The 20,323-nt window shown below is 41.3% G+C and overlaps 1 protein-coding gene across 2 annotated transcripts in view; it reads left to right on the forward strand.

Annotated features, from left to right (window-relative positions):
• tmlhe (trimethyllysine hydroxylase, epsilon) overlaps positions 1-13,615 on the forward strand; it is a 32,972-nt gene extending 19,357 nt beyond the window's left edge. For both annotated transcript variants that reach the window (XM_073058327.1, XM_073058326.1), the window contains exons 6-8: positions 7,926-8,162; positions 10,352-10,490; positions 12,443-13,615. In XM_073058327.1, the coding sequence (XP_072914428.1) occupies positions 7,926-8,162; positions 10,352-10,490; positions 12,443-12,574 (508 nt within the window). In that variant the 3' untranslated portion in view covers positions 12,575-13,615. The remainder of the gene's footprint in view (positions 1-7,925; positions 8,163-10,351; positions 10,491-12,442) is intronic.
• Positions 13,616-20,323: the final 6,708 nt, after the last annotated feature.

The following is a 20,323-nucleotide window of genomic DNA, read 5'->3' on the forward strand; positions in this document are numbered from 1 at the left end:
AAAATGGAAGAAAGTTGATGAAAATGATTCAGACAAAAGTGTCTTGTCTGCAACCTCACAGCGTGAAAGAGATAAATGATCAATTAATAAGGATCACTCCACAAGTGGCAGGTGTGAGACTGAAAATGGAGTTGGACATAGGCTCAGCTTTAACAGTGATCTCTGTACGCAACTGCAAACAACTGTTTTCTCGCATAACCTCTGAAACAAACTAAACTACTGCTAAAGACTTACACAGGACAGAAAGTGCGTCCCAAAGGTAAAATTAAAGTGACAGTGGCCTACGGAGACAAAACACAGCAGCTGAACCTCAATGTACTGAAAAATGGAGAACCACTGTTGCTGGAATGTGAATGGCTCAGGAAAATCCAGTTGGATTGGCACACCATCAAGGCACTAGATATGTCAGCAAAGGAGGGCAACTCAGTGGGGAAGATATCCGCAGTTCTCCTCTCACCCATTGTCGACTATTAAAACAACGAGGAGCTAGACAGCATCGACGATGAGGATGAACACAGTATCCGTGGCCGCGACTCAGAAGAAGATATAGAGGATGCAAGTGAGACAGATATTGCCAATAAGCAGGATGATGAAGACTACCTGGAAGTAAAAGAGCAGATGTACCAGGAGAAATTGACATCTCTCAAGACAGCTACAGCAGTTACGGGAAGGCACTTTGCAGGAGTATCAGAAAAGGATGAAGAAACTAGATCAATACAAGGAAAGAATACGAAATGCAGAGCTTTTTCTGCAACTGGAGACAGAACAAGTGGAAAGGAATTATATTAAAGAGAAGAGAGCAGCAGTGAAGGAATTTGAAGATAAAAAGATTGATTTAGAAGATAAAGATGATTGAGAATGAGAGCCTAACAATGGAACTCACAGGAGGTTCTATGGAGGTAAAGCCAATAATGACTAGGAAACTAAGGAGGAGACCTAATGACCCTGTTCCAATTACAGACAAAAGATGAAAACCTGCACATGCGCAGTTAAAATTACTTGTTAACAGATGATGGAAGATCTGTGAACTCTCAATAAATTTAAATCTCCAAAAAGACCAGCATGTCTGTCTTCTGAGCATTTTCCCAGCACTTTTGCTGAATCAACAGCACAAAAATATGAAGCACAAATAGAAGATGGAAAATTATATTACGATAAGAGATGGTATCATGAAGGTCAGGCTATCTATTTGGAATCTAAGGAGAATATGAAGATTGGCTGTGTAATTAGCTCAGTTGGAACAACTGAGATATGGGTAAGGAAGACAAATGATAGCACAAAGATGCGTATATATCTAGGACAGCTGCACAGAGGAGTCTTCATTATATGGAGGCATTCTGCTGCCTAGAACTCTTAGCAAGTTGGAGGCGCACATCTTCTTAACTCCCTATGCTCAGAGGTCAAATTTTCATGACTTTTATATGGAAATCTGTATTAAAACAAACAAGTTTATTGACAGACTGAAGATCACACTATTTGAAGACACTTTGCAATACCATCTCAGTTTTGATGATTGTACATATTTTTAAAGAATAATATTCATCTTTTCACGGATTTCACTTTGTTTTTGTCACCTTTGCAAGGTGACTACTCTTTATGGCTGGAACCTGCCAATTTGTGGATTGTTTAATTTATTCCAGACAATAGAGTGAAGACCTATTTGCTTCAGTGCCAGACAATCTCGAGAAGAACCCCCCTCCCCGGGACTTGAGTTATAAATCGGTCTTAGACCAAAAGTTTAAAAAACAGGCTTGTTATAATTTAATATTGTTACATTACTTTGTTATAATTTGATATGATTAAGCTGCTAAGTAAACAATGTTAGGCGTTCGTATGTTAAGGGTAAACATATTTGTTTAGCATAATACCCAGTTAAAAAAAAAGTTGATACACTATTAAAATTAAAGGGGAGTAGTGTACCATATAGCTTACTGTATAATAAGGGACTACTTTATGTTTTAGTAATGTCATTGAATGTGCTATTAGGTGCGTATTGATCTGCACGTGTGTGTCGAGTTCGGATTTCTGCCAGTAAAGAACCATGAAACTTAGATCCCGTCTCCAGTGTTTTTATTAATAGCATTGTTGTGTAACCAGGCCTCATACACAACAGATATATTTCAGATATGGTTCCCCTCTATAATTTTACTGATCTTGAATGGCCATCAAAGGGGTAGGAGGGGAAATATTACTAGCATTTGATAGTCTGATCACTGTTAACTGAACCTGCTAAAAAAAAACTTGATATGCTTTATTGTTGAATAAATGTTTAAAACTTGTCAGAGTGAATAGTTTGAACAAAGCATTGGAGAACAGTGAGAAATGTATGAAACTCCTTTTTACCCTGTGACTCTGAGATGCGGCTCATTAGCCCCTTGCTAACGGCCACCGGACTGAGGCTACATCCACACTAGACTGGATAATTTTGAAAACGCCAGTTTCGCATAAAAGCGATAGGCGTCCATACTATGCATTTTAAAAAATATCTCTATCCACACTGAAACGGAGATTTCGGCGAATCTCCTCCTCCTGTGCATGCGCAGGATACATCTACTGAAAACAAGCGACATGTTTGGTGTTGAATCTCGCCGTAAAAGTGCGCATTTGTGTAGTTACAGACTAGAAAAACTTAAAATGACGAACAGCTGTTGGCTTTCGCGCAGGAGAACTTAAAAGTAAAAAAAATATACTGGAGTGTATGGAGGCAACCGACAGGGAGTTCACAGACAGATTGACCCCGCTGACGATGAACATTGAAAAACCGACAAACTCTGTTGCATTAATAAAGCACCTTGTTAAATATATAAAACATGTCTGCATCAGTGTTATCTTGTATTTCCATGCAATGTTACATTAGGCTATTAGACATCTATTGTCAGAGAAGTACTTGCTTAAATAGGTAAACTACCTTCATACGAGCAAGGACAGAAAACAGGGCAAAGTGAGTATACTTATTTATTCAAACAATACACACAAAATGCTGGTGGAACACAGCAGGCCAGGCAGCATCCATAGAGAGAAGCGCTGTTGATGTTTCGGGCTGAGACCCTTCGTCAGGACTAACCGAAAGGAAAGATAGTAAGAGATTTGAAAGTAGTGGGGGGAGGGGGAAATGTGAAATGATAGGAGAAGACCAGAGGGGGTGGGATGAAGCTAAGAGCTGGAAAGGTGATTGGCGAAAGTGATACAAAGCTGGAGAAGGGAAAGGATCATGGGACGGGAGGCCTCAGGAGAAAGAAAGGAGTTGGGGGGGGAAGCACCAGAGGGAGATGGAGAACAGGCAAACAACTAAATATGTCAGGGATGGGGTAAGAAGGGGAGGAGGGGCATTAACGGAAGTTAGAGAAGTCAATGTTCATGCCATCAGGTTGGAGGCTACCCAGCCAGTATATAAGGTGTTGTTCCTCCAACCTGAGTGTGGATTCATTTTGACAATAGAGGAGGCCATGGATAGACATATCAGAATGGGAATGGGACGTGGAATTAAAATGTGTGGCCACTGGGAGATCCTGCTTTTTCTGGTGGACCAAGCGTAGGTGTTCAGCGAAACGGTCTCCCAGTCTGCGTCGGGTCTCACCAATATATAAAAGGCCACACTGGGAGCACCGGACGCAGTATACCACACCAGCCGACTCACAGGTGAAGTGTCGCCTCACCTGGAAGGACTGTCTGGGGCCCTGAATGGTGATGAGGGAGGAAGTGTAAGGGCAGGTGTAGCACTTGTTCCATTTACAAGGATAAGTGCCAGGAGGGAGATCGGTGGGAAGGGATGGGGGGGGGGACGAGTGGACAAGGGAGTCGCGTAGGGAGCAATCCCTGCGAAAAGCAGAAAGCGGGGGGAGGGAAAAATGTGTTTGGTAGTGGGATCCCGTTGGAGGTGGCGGAAGTTACGGAGAATTATATGTTGGACCTAGAGGCTGGAGGGGTGGTAGGTAAGGACAAGGGGAACCCTATCCCGAGTGGGGTGGTGGGTGGATGGGGTGAGGGCAGATGTGCGGGAAATGGGAGAGATGCGTTTGAGAGCAGAGTTGATGGTGGACGAAGGGAAGCCCCTTTGTTTAAAAAAGGAAGACATCTCCTTTGTCCTGGAATGAAAAGCCTCATCCTGAGAGCAGATGCGGTGGAGGCGGAGGAATTGCGAGAAGGGGCTAGCCTTTTTGCAAGAGACAGGGTGGGAAGTGGAATAGTCCAGGTAGCTGTGAGAGTCTGTAGGCTTATAGTAGATATCAGTAGATAGGCCGTCTCCAGAGATGGAGACAGAAAGATCAAGAAAGGGGAGGGAGGTGTTGGAAATGGACCAGGTAAATTTGAGGCAGGGTGAAAGTTGAAGGCAAAGTTAATGAAGTCGACGAGCTCAGCACGCGTGCAAGAGGCAGCGCCAATGCAGTTGTCGATGTAGCGAAGGAAAAGAGGGGGATGGATACCGGTATAGACTTGGAACATGGACTATTCCACAAAGCCAACAAAAAGGCAGGCATAACTGACACCTCACCTGTGAGTCGGCTGGTGTGGTATACTGCGTCCGGTGCTCCCGGTGTGGCCTTTTATATATTGGTGAGACCCGACGCAGACTGGGAGACCGTTTCGCTGAACACCTACGCTCAGTCCACCAGAAAAAGCAGGATCTCCCAGTGGCCACACATTTTAATTCCACGTCCCATTCCCATTCTGATATGTCTACCCATGGCCTCCTCTATTGTCAAAATGAATCCACACTCAGGTTGGAGGAACAACACCTTATATACCGGCTGGGTAGCCTCCAACCTGATGGCATGAACATTGACTTCTCTAACTTCCGTTAATGCCCCTCCTCCGCTTCTTACCCCATCCCTGACATATTTAGTTGTTTGCCTGTTCTGAATCTCCCTCTGGTGCTTTCCGCCCCCCCACTCCTTTCTTTCTCATGAGGCCTCTCATCCCATGATCCTTTCCCTTCTCCAGCTCTGTATCACTTTCGCCAATCACCTTTCCAGCTCTTAGCCTCATCCCACCCCCTCCGGTCTTCTATCATTTTGCATTTTCCCCTCCCCCCACTACTTTAAAATCTCTTACTATCTTTCCTTTCAGATAGTTCTGACGAAGGGTCTCGGCCCAAAATGTCGACAGCGCTTCTCCCTATGGATGCTGCCTGACCTGCTGTGTTCCACCAGCATTTTGTGTGTGTTGTTTGAATTTCCAGCATCTGCAGATTTCCTCGTGTTTACTTATTTATTCAGTAAGTTATGGGTCAAAGTATTTGGTGAGTACATTTCTAACTCTTCTGGCGTCAGTTTCGTTGCCGTCTGTTCTGGAATTGTTAGGTTGCGTTCAAGAAAACAATGAAATAGCGCGCTGCCGTCTGATAGCGTTTTCAGAAGTCTCCGGTTACCCCGTCCACACTGATCCGGCCAATCCGGCATTTTCAAAAATACCCACTTTGGAGAGCGTTTCTGAAAAGCTCCGGTTTTGGGGGATGAAAACGCTGTTTTAGTGTGGACATAGGGTAAAAACTAAGAGAAAAAGCTTCGGTTACGGATTTATCCGGTGTAGTGTGGACGTAGTCTCAGTGGTAGGAAATCATCTTTCTCAAATTCCATACATCTAGGCAATGTGACTTGAGTCCCACCAAAACTGGGAATTTGGGATGTCTCGCCCACCCAAACCCCGATCTGTATGAATACTGTGTAACTACTGACCCCATGCAAATGAATGTCAGCAAGAACTAACAAATTGTACACTGCATACAATTATAACAAAGTATATTTACAAATGTCAACTTTATCAAACAGTCAGTAAGAAAAAGAAATGGAAATAAATTTTAAAGTCCCATTACAATTAACCCAATCCAAATGTACACACAACTTGGAGCTCATCGTGAAGTTGTCTTTAGCTGACACGCTGGAACCATGGTCTGTGTTAAAGCATGTACCACCTTCAGAATGTCGCTTGAAATCCATCGTGAATAAACAGGCTCCCCCATGGGAGTATTGGTCCTTCCTATTTGAAGCCATTCATCTGCATCAAGCACCTTGTACAACAGGGATGGCATCCTCTGCCATCTTCCCTCCTGTCTTCTCCCAACTCCTGCCAAAAAGACCTTAACCCACATCAGTGTTGGTCACAAAAACCTCTTCGCCCAGCGTGCTGTAGAACTTTCTCCCAATTCCAGCATCCTGATTGAGTAACACAACATTCCTAAGCTGAGCAACATAGCTCCTTTAGCTCCAATCCAAACATGGTAGAAGTAGAACAGACTGCTCTTACAGAACTGGTAAAATGAAACACCTACAGTAGTGGTCGCCAGCCTGTCAATCATGATCAACTGGTCAATCTTTGAGACTTTCCCAGTAGATCCCGAAAAAAATGAAAAATAAATACACAAATACTGTTGAGAGATTGTTTCTGGGTTGTGGGGGTTTAGTTCTGTTCTTTCTGCCCAGTGCGCATGTGTGTAGCTCCCCCGCCACGCACTACACAGTGTACTTCAGTGGTCCCCAACCACCGGGCCGCGAGGAAACGATATGAGTCAGCTGCACTTTTCCTCATTCCCAGTCACGCCCACTGTTGAACTTGAACCCACGCGAGGTCATTATGTATGTGAAGTCATTACCCACACGAGGTCATTACCCATGTGAGGTCATCAGTCACCTAAACGCAGTGATACCCTCATGCCAGGGATCACTGGTTGGCCTCGGGTAACCAGCCACCTTGCACGGCTGGCGAGAAGTGCCGTTGCTACTGGCTTGGAGTGTGGACAGATGGGCACTGCCTCTAAACCTGTTTAGCACACCGAATGTTTGTGGGGAACCTGGTGCTAAAATATTCGCAGACGACCTAATTTGGGCTCAGGGTTTCGTAAGTAGCAGAGCAGCTACCTCACTGTGATCTACTGAAAGTCATCCGTCGAGACAAACTTTTGTCGGCTGATAGATCCTACAAGGGGAGTGGGCGCACGCCCTGTCACACTCCTCGCTCCGTCACTCTCCGGACTGCGACTGCCATGGTCCTGGCACGGAGACCTCCGGCCCTGACCTTGTCCTCTCACCCCAACCACGAGCAGCCGCACCTGGCGGCGGGCGGGAGGCTGGAGTTCGGGCCCAGAAGCTGTCTAATGAGGCAATGAAGCCCTCAAAACTGCTTTGGTACCCTGAGTCCAAGCACCCTGCACTTAAAGACAAACCCATTTGAGTTTTTTGAGCAGAAAAAAACATGAGCACGCGGGACAGAAGCAAGCGCTGAGAGCCACGAAACTAAATTGCGGAATAGACTGGACACAAGGAACCTCCTTCGAGTATCGCTGTATTCTGGTTGTGATTAACACCAACCCCCCCCCCGCCGGTCCGCAAGAATATTGTCAATATTAAACCAGTCCGCGGTGCAAAAACAAAGGTTGGTGACCCCTGGTGTACATACGTTATTTCTACTTCCGGGTTGCAGGGTTTTACTTCCGGTCTTTTCTGCCCAGTGCACATGCATGTAACTAATCGATTTGGGGTCGATGTTGCCTTTCACTAAGGCCGAGGTAGGGGATCCTTGGGCTTTAAAAGGTTGGTGACCACTAACCTACAGCATAGCAGTAAAATTCTTAACTAAGGTGCTACATGTATATCCTTTAAGGAGCATGAAAGATGTGAATGAATGAAATTAGGATAGGATAACCCAAATATTTATCTGATTATTTGCCAATGTTTTGCTTAATCTCAAGATGTAACTTCAGTTAAAATATAATGTAGTTATTGAATGATATTGAATTCTGAAATTTTAAACTATATGTTTAATTTTAGTCTGTAATGCATAGGATATTAGATTAAGGACTGTTCTTCTGCTTAGTATACTTAGTTCTAATTTACACTCTTCTGGAAGCTGAAGGGACTTTAGTTAATCATCTGCTAATGAATGAAAATGAATGTGCTTTATCTAATTCTGTTATTTTTTTTAAATACAAGAGTACAGTTGTTTCACTGTCTGAGGCATGATGGAACTGGCGGAAGAACTCTGTTGGAAGATGGTTTTAATGCTGCAGAAAATGTTCGGAAACAAAGTCCTGATCTCTTTGATTTACTCACTAAAGTGCCAATCAAGCATGAATACATAGAGAATGTAAGACAATGTCACAATCACATGATTGGAATTGGACCAATTCTGAATGTTTATCCATGGAATAATGAATTGTATTTGATAAGGTGAGAGCAATCATCAAATATGTTGATCTTGTTATTTCTCTGGTAGAAGAAACAGACTGCCCAAAGATTTTCCTTAAGGCATCAATACTGTCTATCCATCTGGAGAACTGCAGGTTAGCTGCTCAAGAGTTTTTAGATTGGTAAATTTGGCATCATTCCTTTATCATATGATGGCATTAACTTTCTTGTGACCAATGTTCCCTCTAATTTTTAGTAGTCAGTGTGTGCAAAAATCTTAGGTTGTGCAAATATTTTTTCCTGTGACAAAAGTATGTGCACACTGAATGCAGACATGGCACAGTTTATGTAGGTTTACAAAATATTTGACATAAAACTGTACAGGATAACAACAAAATAACATACGTATTTAAGTCACTCAAGTTATTTTTTCTCTCGCCTATCTTTGGCATTTACCCATTCTTAGTAAACTCGATCTAGACTAATAGAACTTCCATCCAATTGATAGCTTTTCATTCTCATTAACATATCCAAATGACATTCACCTAAACGGTTTCTCAGCTTGTTTTTGAGTTGATTCATTGGACTAAAACTTTGCTCACAGACAACTTGTGCATCACGACAATACAAACAGATAACTCCAGTTTCCGAATCATACATAAATATTTCTCATAGCTGAACGTTCATGACCTCATGTGCTTTTGGTGTAGCAGTTTCTACTATTTTGTTAAGCCATTCAACTTTAAAGCAAATTTGCAGTTCTTTTGCACTTCACACCCTTCGCTTCTTTTGAAATCGACATAGTGAATCGATATATTTTTCAATAAAAACTTAGTAAGCTATCTACAGGATTTGAAACAGGTCTTTGTAAACTTTACGATATGAACTCTGTACACCAAAGATGGCTGCCGCCGTAATGCAGCTGTACAAACCGGAACAGGAAAGGTGAGGTGATGTAAATTAGTGACGTGCAATGTGGCATTTGAAAACCCGACTAGTTAACAGAAACATTTAGCTAAAAGATTATTTTCAATAAGTATAATTATTAATTACTACATTACTTTAGGTAACCAACCTTTTGTGCGCACATTAATTTCCTTTGTGCGCTGATTGAAAAACGTGTGTACTCATACAGTTTAGAGGGAACATAGCTTGTGACCGCTGTAGATTGAGCCAACGTGAGCTAAAAGCAGCTTTCAATTCAGACTGAAAGCAAATTAAATTTTCTTTTCTCTTCCCTCCCCCACGAATTTCCATTTTCCAGCAGCTTTGCCCAAATTTTTTACCTTTTGTTTAGTTGTATAAATGATGAATTTCAGCCACATATTTGCCTAAAGGTTATACCATTTTAACTAAATTTGATACCTGTTTATTTTCAAATTGGGATCAGCAAGAATAGCTTTGAGTTCCCATTTCCTGCACTTCCTCCTTCCACTACAATGACCAACTCCACCATAGAGCCCTGTTTGCAATTGTAGCAGTCTAGACCAGTTATGACTGGGGTATGCACCATCTGGTGAACATACTTCAACTTGTCATGACTTTATGGCACCCAAATCTTGCCCAAACCCATGGCCTTCTATGGAAGTGAATGAGGACCCCATACAAAGTCACACCATGCTGTGCATCAGTCATGATTCCTTCATGTTTACTGGGTCAAAACCTAAATGGATCTCAACTTTGGTGGTACTGAATACCTTCATACAAACTGCAGCAGTGTATGAAGGCAGCTCATGACTATCTTATCCAGTGATAATTGAATGCTAACTTTGTGGTTCATGCTTGTATCCTATTTAAGTAGTTTTCAGTGCCCTTGTTTGGTTAAATGGAAGATTCATGGAACATGAAATATTTTTGGTTGTGCATCTTAGTGCTGTACTGGATTGAGCTAAACTTTTTAGTTTTGGAGAAATTACAGCAAGGAAATTAGCTATCACTTGCAAAGTAAGATTGGTGCTTATCTTGTGTAGTAATCCCAAATGCATGAACATCCTAGATTGTGACATTTCACTCAGGTGTAATACCCTTTAAATGTTTTATGGTCTGTTTCAATTGTTAATTCTTGTAGTGATCCTACACCCTCTTGTTTTATTCCTCATGGTAAAGTTTTCTTTACAGTTTTAAATCTCTTTCATTTATTGTTCTCAAATTTGCACCAGAAAAAACTTTGTAGTCTGCAGTAATTTGTTCCCTAATAATTGGAATGTTATTCTAAACTAACTTTTCTACAGATATAACAATTATGATAGAGCCATTATTAGCACGGTGCCTCATGATGTAGTCCACCAATGGTACATTGCACACAGAGCCCTTACTACAGAACTCAGGAAGCCAGAGAATGAAGTATGGGTGAAGCTAAAGCCTGGAAAGGTAAGGAAACAAAGTCAATCTGTTCCAAATTGTTTAAATATTGCAATAATTTACTGCCATTCTCATTCTCCAGCACACACCTATAGAAGATGTGTAGTGGAGAATATGTTCTTCATGTATCCTGCAGCTTGCAATATTTTGGGTTGGGGACAGGGAATTGTGGGGTTTGATATGGAGAGGGAAGTACAGTGCTGTGCAAAAGTCTTGGGCACCCAAGATGTTTTATATAAATTTTGTTTTAGATGTTTGTTTTTGTCTCCTGCATTAGGGTGTCAATAGAAAATAGTACATTTTAGATTTTCAAACATTCATTTTCCAAAAAATTAAATGTTAGAGAATTTTTAAAAATTTGTTAAAGAAGGTAATAAGTATTAAGTAATCAAATAAAAAGCTTGATTTCTTTATAGGTATATAGCCTAGTTCTCGTGTTTGTGATTGGATAACAAACAGGATGCTAATAATCAATGACATAATGAGTTGAATGAACTAAACTGATTAACTGAAACAGAAACGGGTGTAGAAGGAATCAAACTGAGCAAAGGACAACCAAACTAAAAGGTGAGGGTGTGGCAGATGTGACAGTTTAACCTTCAAACCATCAATTCTTACACCATGGCAAGAGTGAGAAACAAGACAAAAGGTGGTATTCCTACATTACCAAGCTCTCTCCCAAGCAGAAATTTCACAGCAGGCAAGAGTTTCATGATGTGCTATCCAAACTCTTCCAAAGAAACACAAAAAAAGGGGAAAGTTGAAGACCAGAAACGCAGTGGTCAGAAACAGAAATGGAATGCAGCAGATGAGAGATACATCAAACTGAAGTCCCTTCTAAATTGGAAGAAGTCTAGCACTGCTATCAGTTCTGAATTCACAGAAACCACTAAAACCCAAGTAACTCCTCTTCAGTCCAGAGGGGTTTTGTCAGAAGTGGTCTTCATGGAAGAGTTGTTGCCAAAAAGCCATTCCTCCGCAGTGGGAAACAAAACCAAGAGATTTACCTATGCACAAAGACACAAGGACAGGGGTGCTGAACAATAGCAGCCAGTGCTCTGAACTAACGAATCTAAATTTGAAATTTTTGGCTTAAACAGGTTGGCATTTTGTCCATAGAAGAGCTGGAGAGCACTATATGGATGAGTGTTTGTTGCCAACAATGAAGCATGACAGAGGTCCCCTGCAGGTTTGGGGCTGTATTGCTGCAGATGGAGTTAGTGATCTGGTCAGAATTAATGGAATCCTCAATGCTGAGGAAGTACAAGTAGATTCTCATCCATCATGCAATCCCATCAGGGAGAGGCATCTGACAGTTCCAACTTCATTCTGCAGCAGGACAATGACACAAACACATGACTAAGGTCATAAAGAACTATCTTCAGCAGATCTGCAATAGATGGTATTATTTCCAGAGTGACCTGACTTCAGCATCATCGAGGTTGCCTGGGGTTACCTGGAGAGGTAGAATCAGTGAGCAAACCAAAGTTTGTAGAAGTATTGTGGCAATTTCTCTAAGATGCTTGGAATAACCTACCAGCCGATTTCTTATAAAACTGCACAAGTGTCATAAAGAAAATTGCAGTTTTAAAGGCAAAGGGTGGTCACACCAACTATTGATTTGATTTAGTTTTATTTTACTGATTCTGCTCTTTCTAGTATTTTTTGATATCTGGAAACTTTTCCTTTCATTGTTTTTGAAAGCATCGGGGCTTTACAGAATGTTTTTAACATGTGCCTATGACTTTTGCATGATACTGTATATTCCAAACTTGTACAGTTGATTAATTAAGGAATGTGCAAATGATCTGTATGCTATTTGGGATCTAGAAATGTTCTGGAATGGGGTGGAGGGGGGGAGAGCAACACTTTTGGCAATAGATGTTCTTTATATGAAAGTCAAAACTATTTCACGTGGGCTAAAATGGTAATGATAATATGACCACTTGTATCCATTACAGGTTCTATTTATAGATAACTGGAGAGTCTTGCATGGACGTGATGCATTCACTGGCTACCGACGACTATGTGGATGTTATCTGATGAGAGATGATGTGCTGAATACTGCAAGATTCCTTGGCATCCAGATTTAAAAATGCTACTCAACTTGAAGACAAATTATGGGGCAAGAATTCTGGCTCCTTGATGATTTTTAGATGCAATTAATGGAGCATGTACTCTTACTAAGTTACTGAAATTGATTGAATTATTGCATTGATTGAACTATTTTTCAAATAAACTTGTATTTTATCTTCATTGCACAATTAATACCACTTGCATTTGTAAGATTTGGTGCTTGGCTGTTTGTCACCTTTCAACCATAGCTTCTTCGTCTAGCCCACTCAGTAAGAAAACTTGGCTTCCAGATGTTTACGTGAAGTAGAACACAACTGCAGAGAACTAATTGTTTAAGAAACTTTTAGCGTTGGGGAGAAAAGGAAAGGTCTTGTGTGATTTGGTTTGCACATAAGGAAAGATGTCTTCATAAATTATATCTGTGGTTAAGTGAAGAGTACTCGTGACTGAGACAAATCATCACAGTCAGCACTAAAGTAGTGTTTGTAGTCAAGCATTTAATCTTTCAGAGACCCTATCTGCAGGTAGACTATCTGGAGGGAAAGGAGTGTTGTCCTGTGCAATATCTATTTCTAAATCACCATCACCCAATCCAGAAACTGGTAATTCACATATTGCTATTTAAGTTTGCTGTGCTGCCCTGTTTCTTCCTTACTGTAGGTGCAGTTCAGAAATATTGACGGGGAGCTTTGGCTATATTAAGATGAATTTATTCTGTCAGTACAGGTTTTCCTACTTTCCTAGATTTTTCTGGCTGTGGAGCACTTGAGGGACTGAGTCATAGGGAGAGACTGGACAAGTTAGGACTAAGTACAGGAAACTAAGAAGTGAGTGATTTATAATGATTGTCCTATGTATCCATTAATTCCATTTGACATTTTGATTTTGTTTTCCAAAGGCAGCTTTTGCACCTTTGATGTTTTTGATTGATTGTTATAAGGTGATTTATGAATGCTCTGTTTTCAATTATTCAAGAAGAGCTTTCAGCCATTTATAAACATGATTTCAGAATGTGTACAGTCAAACTTCTGCTGTAGTATTAAATTAAACCCAGAAAAGGTTATTGTATTTGCATCTTTTTAGTTTTAAATGCTGGGCAGTGCATTATTGGGTACTGATGTGATTTAAAATGTCAGCAAGAAATAGTCTAGGGAGAAGGTCCTAAATTGCTTTTTAATAATTATGGAAAGGAAGTAGAAATTAATACCAGAAAATGGCACACAAATCAACATCTTGAGCTCCTTTTCTGGTGTAGATATTCATATGCTTTTTAATTCAAAAGATTTTGGTTTTATCAAAAGTATCGTAAGAATAGGGGGACTTTGGAGTACAAGTATGTGGTTGCCAGAAAGTGGAGTCACAGGTGGACAGGCTGGTGAAGAAGGGTTTTGGCATACTGGCTCATGTAACTTAAGGCACTGAGTATAAAAAAATTGTGAGGTCATAGAGCAGATGTATTAGGGCACTGGTGAGGCCATACTTGGAGTGTTCTTCAAGTTTGGTTGCCCTACTGTAGGAAAGATCGTATTAAACTGTAAAGAATACAAGGGGATGCTGCCAGGACATGAGAGACTGAGTCATAGGGTGAGGTTGGACAGGCTATTCCTTACGGTGTAGGAGTGTTAAGAGGTGAGTTATAGAGGTATGTAAAATCATGAAGGCTATAGATAGGATACATGTACTCAGTCTTTTTCCCAGAGTTGGTGTATAAAGAATTAGGAAGCATTAGTTTAAGGTGAGAGGAAATATTTAAGAGGAACTTGAGGGGCAACTTCATACGAAAAGGGTGGGTATCTGTGTAATCAGCTACTGGATAAATTAGTTGAGGCAAGTAAAATAACAACTGTTAAGACAGTTGGACAGGTAAGTAGATTGGCAATGTTTAGAAGGGACAACCTTGGATGGGGTGTTGTGGATCAGTTGGGCGAAACAGCCTGTTCTACACTGTATGAGTCTGACACTCTTAGCCAATTGTTTTACACTTTACCCTTTATTAGGAGTAAGAGAGAGAAGAACTTCATCAGTTGGTCATCACAGTCTTGGACTAAAGTTGTCATTGTGGTGTGACAACTGGTCTACGTCTTGAGCTGTAGAGTGATATTGGCTAGCTTTCATTCCAAAGGCATAGTTTTGAAATCTAGGCGATTTTAGACAATAAAAAAAAGTTTGAATATCTAAGTCCTTGAAGTGCATCCCTGCTGGTCATTGGATTCCTGTGTGATGTAACCTTTTGCGCAACAAATTCCTCCCATGCACAACCCTTTTATATTATCCTGATTTTCAGAATGTCATCTTACTGTGAAATGGCTTTTTGCCATTTAATTATTCCCAATTCTCTCTACTAGTTTACTTTTTATATGCATCAGCTCTTAAACTCTAGAATTTTATTTTTCTTGTTTCACATTTTCTCCCTCATCTACCACTAGAACATTAGTTGTAAAGGTTGGCATGTAGAAATGATTTCTCTGCTACGTTCATTAGTAGAGTTGCTAGGAAACATGAGGTTTCATTGCAGATGTGATTGCAGGGTAATATGCCTCCCTGATGTCTTGGTCAAGTAGGCCATTTATCTGGTGCAAGAAATTTTACTGGTACATTACTGAAGGGTTGTGGATTATGATCCATATTGGTTCTAAAGTCAAGTAGAATGATTAAGATTCTATAGGCCAGTGGTCCCCAACCACCGGGGACCACTGCTATAGGCAAATTATGACAAGTTTGATGAGTCCTTCAGAAAGTGAACATCTCTGGATTATTATTAGTATCATGTGCCACTGATTACAAAAATAAAAATGGCATAAATCAATGTTGCTAAACAGGTGGTGCCAGCCAGTGTAGTGTCATCAGCACTGGACTTTGAGGTGGATGGTCCTGAGTTCGAAACTGGCTGGCTCTCAATCTGGGCAGCTGCAGTATCTGCGTGGAAGAAAGGCTTGGCAATCTACTTCTGTATCTTGCCACGAAAACCCTAAGGACAACTAAACTATCCATGGGGTCGCCCTGAGTCAAAGACGACTCAATAGCACTCAACAAAAAATGGGTTTACAGAATCTAATTGCTTTCAATTTCTGGCATTTTTAGGCTAGTTCTGGGGCAGATGGGGTTGTGCACGCCAAATTAGTTGAATTTCAACAGGGTCAAGATGTGTATTTGTTGTGTTTGTAGAACTGGGAAGCTGGGTGGCTGTGAATAACACATGAGAGAATGAGAAGTGAGCAAATGTGCAGCTGTTTATTTTGCCTTTCAGTCATCTACCCAGAATGCTCTCTCAAATTGTATTCAGTACATAACACATTGAAACTTGATAACAACCTGTAAAGGTCAAGATGTATATGAACACGAAATACCACTCCCCCTTTATTTTAAAGGTCTTTCCCCCTTCCCAAGCACAGACCAGCTGCTGAACTATTAATATTCAATGGAATAATCATCAAATTCAACAAGCAACAAAAATACTTTTTTTTCTATGCTAGGAAAGAGGGTAGTCTGCTTCAATTCCAGACATAACCCAGGGGATTATTCTGAGATTTAGTCACTAAACTGAAGATACAATCTGGGGCCACCTGTTCTTGTGAGGGTACCAACAATCTGGAGATGATGGCAAAGTAGTTTTGTCTCGGTGAAGTATGTATAAATCTTGGCTTGGGTATGCATTGTCAGTAGGGGCACTTCAGAAAGCAGTTGATCAGGAGCAGCGGCTGTGTTATTTGATCTTGACTGCAACAGATTCTGTAGTCGTCATCTCAGAATTCTGCCCCATTTCTACAACTGGATCTGGATTGGTCGTTTGTGTTGGTTTTCAGTAGCCTCAGAAGTGGGCAACAGCCGATCATCATGCCTTGTTCAGATGTTGTGGTTACTAGTTTCCGCTGTGTATGACACAGGAGAAGTGTGTGCTACCACCATCACAGATATCCACTTTGATCTAAAGATGGAGTTTTGGGCAAGTACTCTCTCTCTCTCCTGCTGTACTTCACTTTGGCTCATCTTCCTACTTGGGTTTTCTGTTCACTTAGCACAGTCTTTGTTTTTTTTGGGGGGGGGGGTCTGAGCAGGTGAAGCCAGTTGTGAAGCTGTTTTGTCATCAGTGAAGTGGGTGGAGCCATTTTGGTGGTGGCGTGAGGTGTGTTCCAGTATGTCAGCAAGAAAATAGTAAGATGCTGGTTGAGGAATCCACTTCCAACTGAAGTCTTGAAGGCTTATTTGTTCAGAAGGCCATTAGTAGCTGGATGATATGGTGTCAGCTCAATGTATTGAATATCATTTGTTTCCATAAATGCCTTGAACTCTTCCGACAGTAGTTGTAGGCCATTGTCACTTACAAGCTGTTGAGGAAGCCCAAAACAGCTAAAGATGGAACATAGTTCTTCACTGCTACGTTGCCCCATTGTAAACATCCTGTTTCGCATGTCCACCACTTCAGATAGAACAGGGTCAGTATACATATGCTTCCTGACTTGCTCCAGTGACTAGAGCTGTAGCAGCTAAGGAAGTCTGGATAGTCCATCAGCATTTGAATGGTGCTTTGACCTCCTGTACTTTTTATCACCCTGATGTGCAGATGGTAACAGAGCCCAACGTTGCATTCGACTAAGCAGTCAGGGAAGGAATGTCCACATATGGACCAAAAAATTATGATCTGTCAGTCATGTAAATAGTCAACCAAAGAGGAATCGATGGAATTTCTTAACTCCAAACACAATTGCAAGTGCTTCCTGCTCAATCTGGGCACAGTAGCTTTCTGCTTTGCTTAATGTCTTTGATGCAAAAGCATTTGGCTGTTGTTCACTCAACTGCATGAAGTATCAAATAACTGCCCCCACACCACAGGGTGATGCTATGTACGCCAACAGTATGGGCAATGATGAGTTGAAGTGAGTGAGTCTTCACAAAGGGATCCTACCACCACACATCTGTACCTTACAACACCCCACCCCCAATTTCCACAGGGATTATTCCCTCTGTGATTCCCTTATCCATTTTTCTCTCCCTACTAATCTCCATTCTGTAATTTACACCTGCAAGCAGCCAAAGTGCTACACCTGCCCATTCACATCCATTCAGGGCCCCAAACAGTCCTTCCAGGTTAGGCAACATTTCATCTGTGAATCTACTCGGATCATCTATTGTATCCAGTGTGTGCTTAGCCCACTGCTCTACTCTCTCTATACCCATGACTGTGTGGCTCAGCATAGATTGATTACCATCTATAAATTTGCTGATGATACAACCATTGTTGGTAGAATTTCAGATGGTGATGAGAGGGCATACAGGAGCAAGATATGTCAACTAGTGGAGTGGTATTGCACCAACAACCTGGACGAAAGACGAAAGAGCTGACTGAGGACTTCAGGAAGGGTAAGATGAAGGAACACATACCAATCCTCATAGAGGGATCAGAAGTGGAGAGAGTGAGCAGTTTCAAGCTCCTGGGTGTCAAGATCTCTGAGGACCTAACCTGGTCCCAACATATCGATGCAGTTCTAAAGAAGGCAAGACAGCGACTATACTTCATTAGGAGTTTGAAGAGATTTGGTATGTTAACAAATACACTCAAAAACTTATATAGATGTTCTGTGGAGAGCACTCTGACAGGCTGCAGCACTGTCTGATATGGGGGGGGGGGGGGGCGCTACTGCACAGGACCGAAAGAAGCTGCAGAGAGTGTAAATTTAGTTGGCTTCATCTTGGGTACTAGCCTACAAAGTACCCAGGCCATCTTCAATGAGCAGTGTCTCAGAAAGACAGCATCTACTATTAAGGAACTCTAGCACCCAGGGCATGCCCTTTTTTCGTTGTTACCATCAGGTAGAAGGTACAAAAGCCTGAAGGTACACACTCAGCGGTTCAGGAACAGCTTCCCCTCTGCCATCCAATTCCTAAATGGAGATTGAACCCTTGAACACCACCTCACTTTTTTAATATATATTATTTCTGGTTTTTGCACAATTTTTAATTATTCAATATACATATATTGTAATTGATTTACTTATTTATGATTACTATTTGTCTTCTATATTATGTATTGCATTGAACTGCTGCTGCTAAGTTAACAAATTTCATGACACATGCCAGTGACAATAAACCTGATTCTGATTAATTAACTTGCATTCTGTGGTAATGGAGCCACCTTTTCACCTTTCACCTTTGGAGCCTTGTGAAGCCCTGAGTAACTGATCACACGGCCTAAATAATTCTATCAATAGTTAAAAGAACTTGCACTTGTCTACCTGGACCCTCCGCTTATTCCTTGAGTCTTTGTAGTGTAGATTCTAAGTTTTCTAGATGTTATTGCTCATTTTCCCCATTAATAAGTAAGCATCCAAATAGCATTGCACTCCTGTCAATCCACTAAGGATCTGGTGCATTGCTCACTGAAAAAATGCAGGAACTGAGGTGATGCCAAACGGAAGCCTTCAGTACCTGAACATTCCAAAGTGAGTCACTATGGTCAATGTGTCCTGTGAGTCTGGCGCCACATACATCTGCAAGTATGCTTGACACAAGTCAATCATGCAAAATGTCTGTCCTCTGGCTAATCCTGCAAAAAGGTTCTCAATGAGGGAAAGAGGCTAAGGTTCAGCCATAAGAACAGAGTTAATAGTTACACGAAGCCCTAAAGACCCATTGCTGATTAGCACAGCAACCACTGAAGTTGCCCATTCATTTACAGACTGGTTCCAATTCCTTACTCTGGGCCAGTGTTAGCAGTTCAGCATTTCCTTTGATTTGAGAGCATATGGGACAGGTCTTGCCTTCAAGCAGTTGGGTGCTGGGTTGGGCTTAACAGTGATCCTTTTCATACTGCTCAGTTCTCCATTGAGTACTTCTAGAGATTTCCTAAACACATCTTGATGACCAGTGCTCCCACCAATCAAGAGCACTTCATGTCAGTTGATTTTGAGCTTCTCCAACCACGAGCAGCCCAGAAGTGCTGGATAATTACTTTCAACAATGCACACTGGAATTTTTTTCCCTGTTCATTAATCTCCACTGTAACATGTACTACTCCCCTCACTGCACTAACCTCACTGGTACTGGGAAGCAGGGTGGCCGTGAATAGCACATAAGAGAGATGGAGAGGTGAGGAACAAGTGTGCAGCTGTTTATTTTGCTTGTAAGTCATCTCACATTATGTTCAATACATAACACACAGGGAAACCTGCCAGCAACCTGTAAGGGTCAAATTCTGTTTACGTGAATGAAGATTCTAGTCTGGCAGCAGTCTTTGGTCCAGTCACATCCATGAGATTGATGAGCGTCTCACAAGTAAACACTTCCAGCAAAACTTACATTGTAATAACTCAGCAATTTAGTGGAATCAAGGAATCATTTCTCCCTGAAATTAATGCTATTTTTGTAAGTAAATTAGAAAAAAATGTTGCAATTGAAGTGTATATTATTCACTTGAAGGTCATTTAAAAATTAGTAATTGAGGAAATAAACAACAGCATATCAGGAGATGATGCCATAATCAATTGGTCTACATCAATGGCTGTCAATCTTTTTCTGCTTGTGGCCATCTTATGACTTGTATTTACTTCTGTGGCCCCACTCTCCATAGTTTCTGATAGTTGCTAAAATTATTTTGGTCAACTGTACTAACTACTCTAATAGAGAAATTGGTGTAGCAGAGCACTGTATTCGTAATGGCCATAGGATTGACTTTGAAGGCAGAAAACTACTTTGCCACACCAATGGGTTTTGGGACCACCTGGTGAAGAAAGTCATTGAAATAAAACTAGAGGAAAAGAACTTTAACAAAG

This window comes from Hemitrygon akajei, chromosome 10, assembly GCF_048418815.1.
Source record: "Hemitrygon akajei chromosome 10, sHemAka1.3, whole genome shotgun sequence".
In the NCBI taxonomy this organism is placed as follows: domain Eukaryota; kingdom Metazoa; phylum Chordata; class Chondrichthyes; order Myliobatiformes; family Dasyatidae; genus Hemitrygon; species Hemitrygon akajei.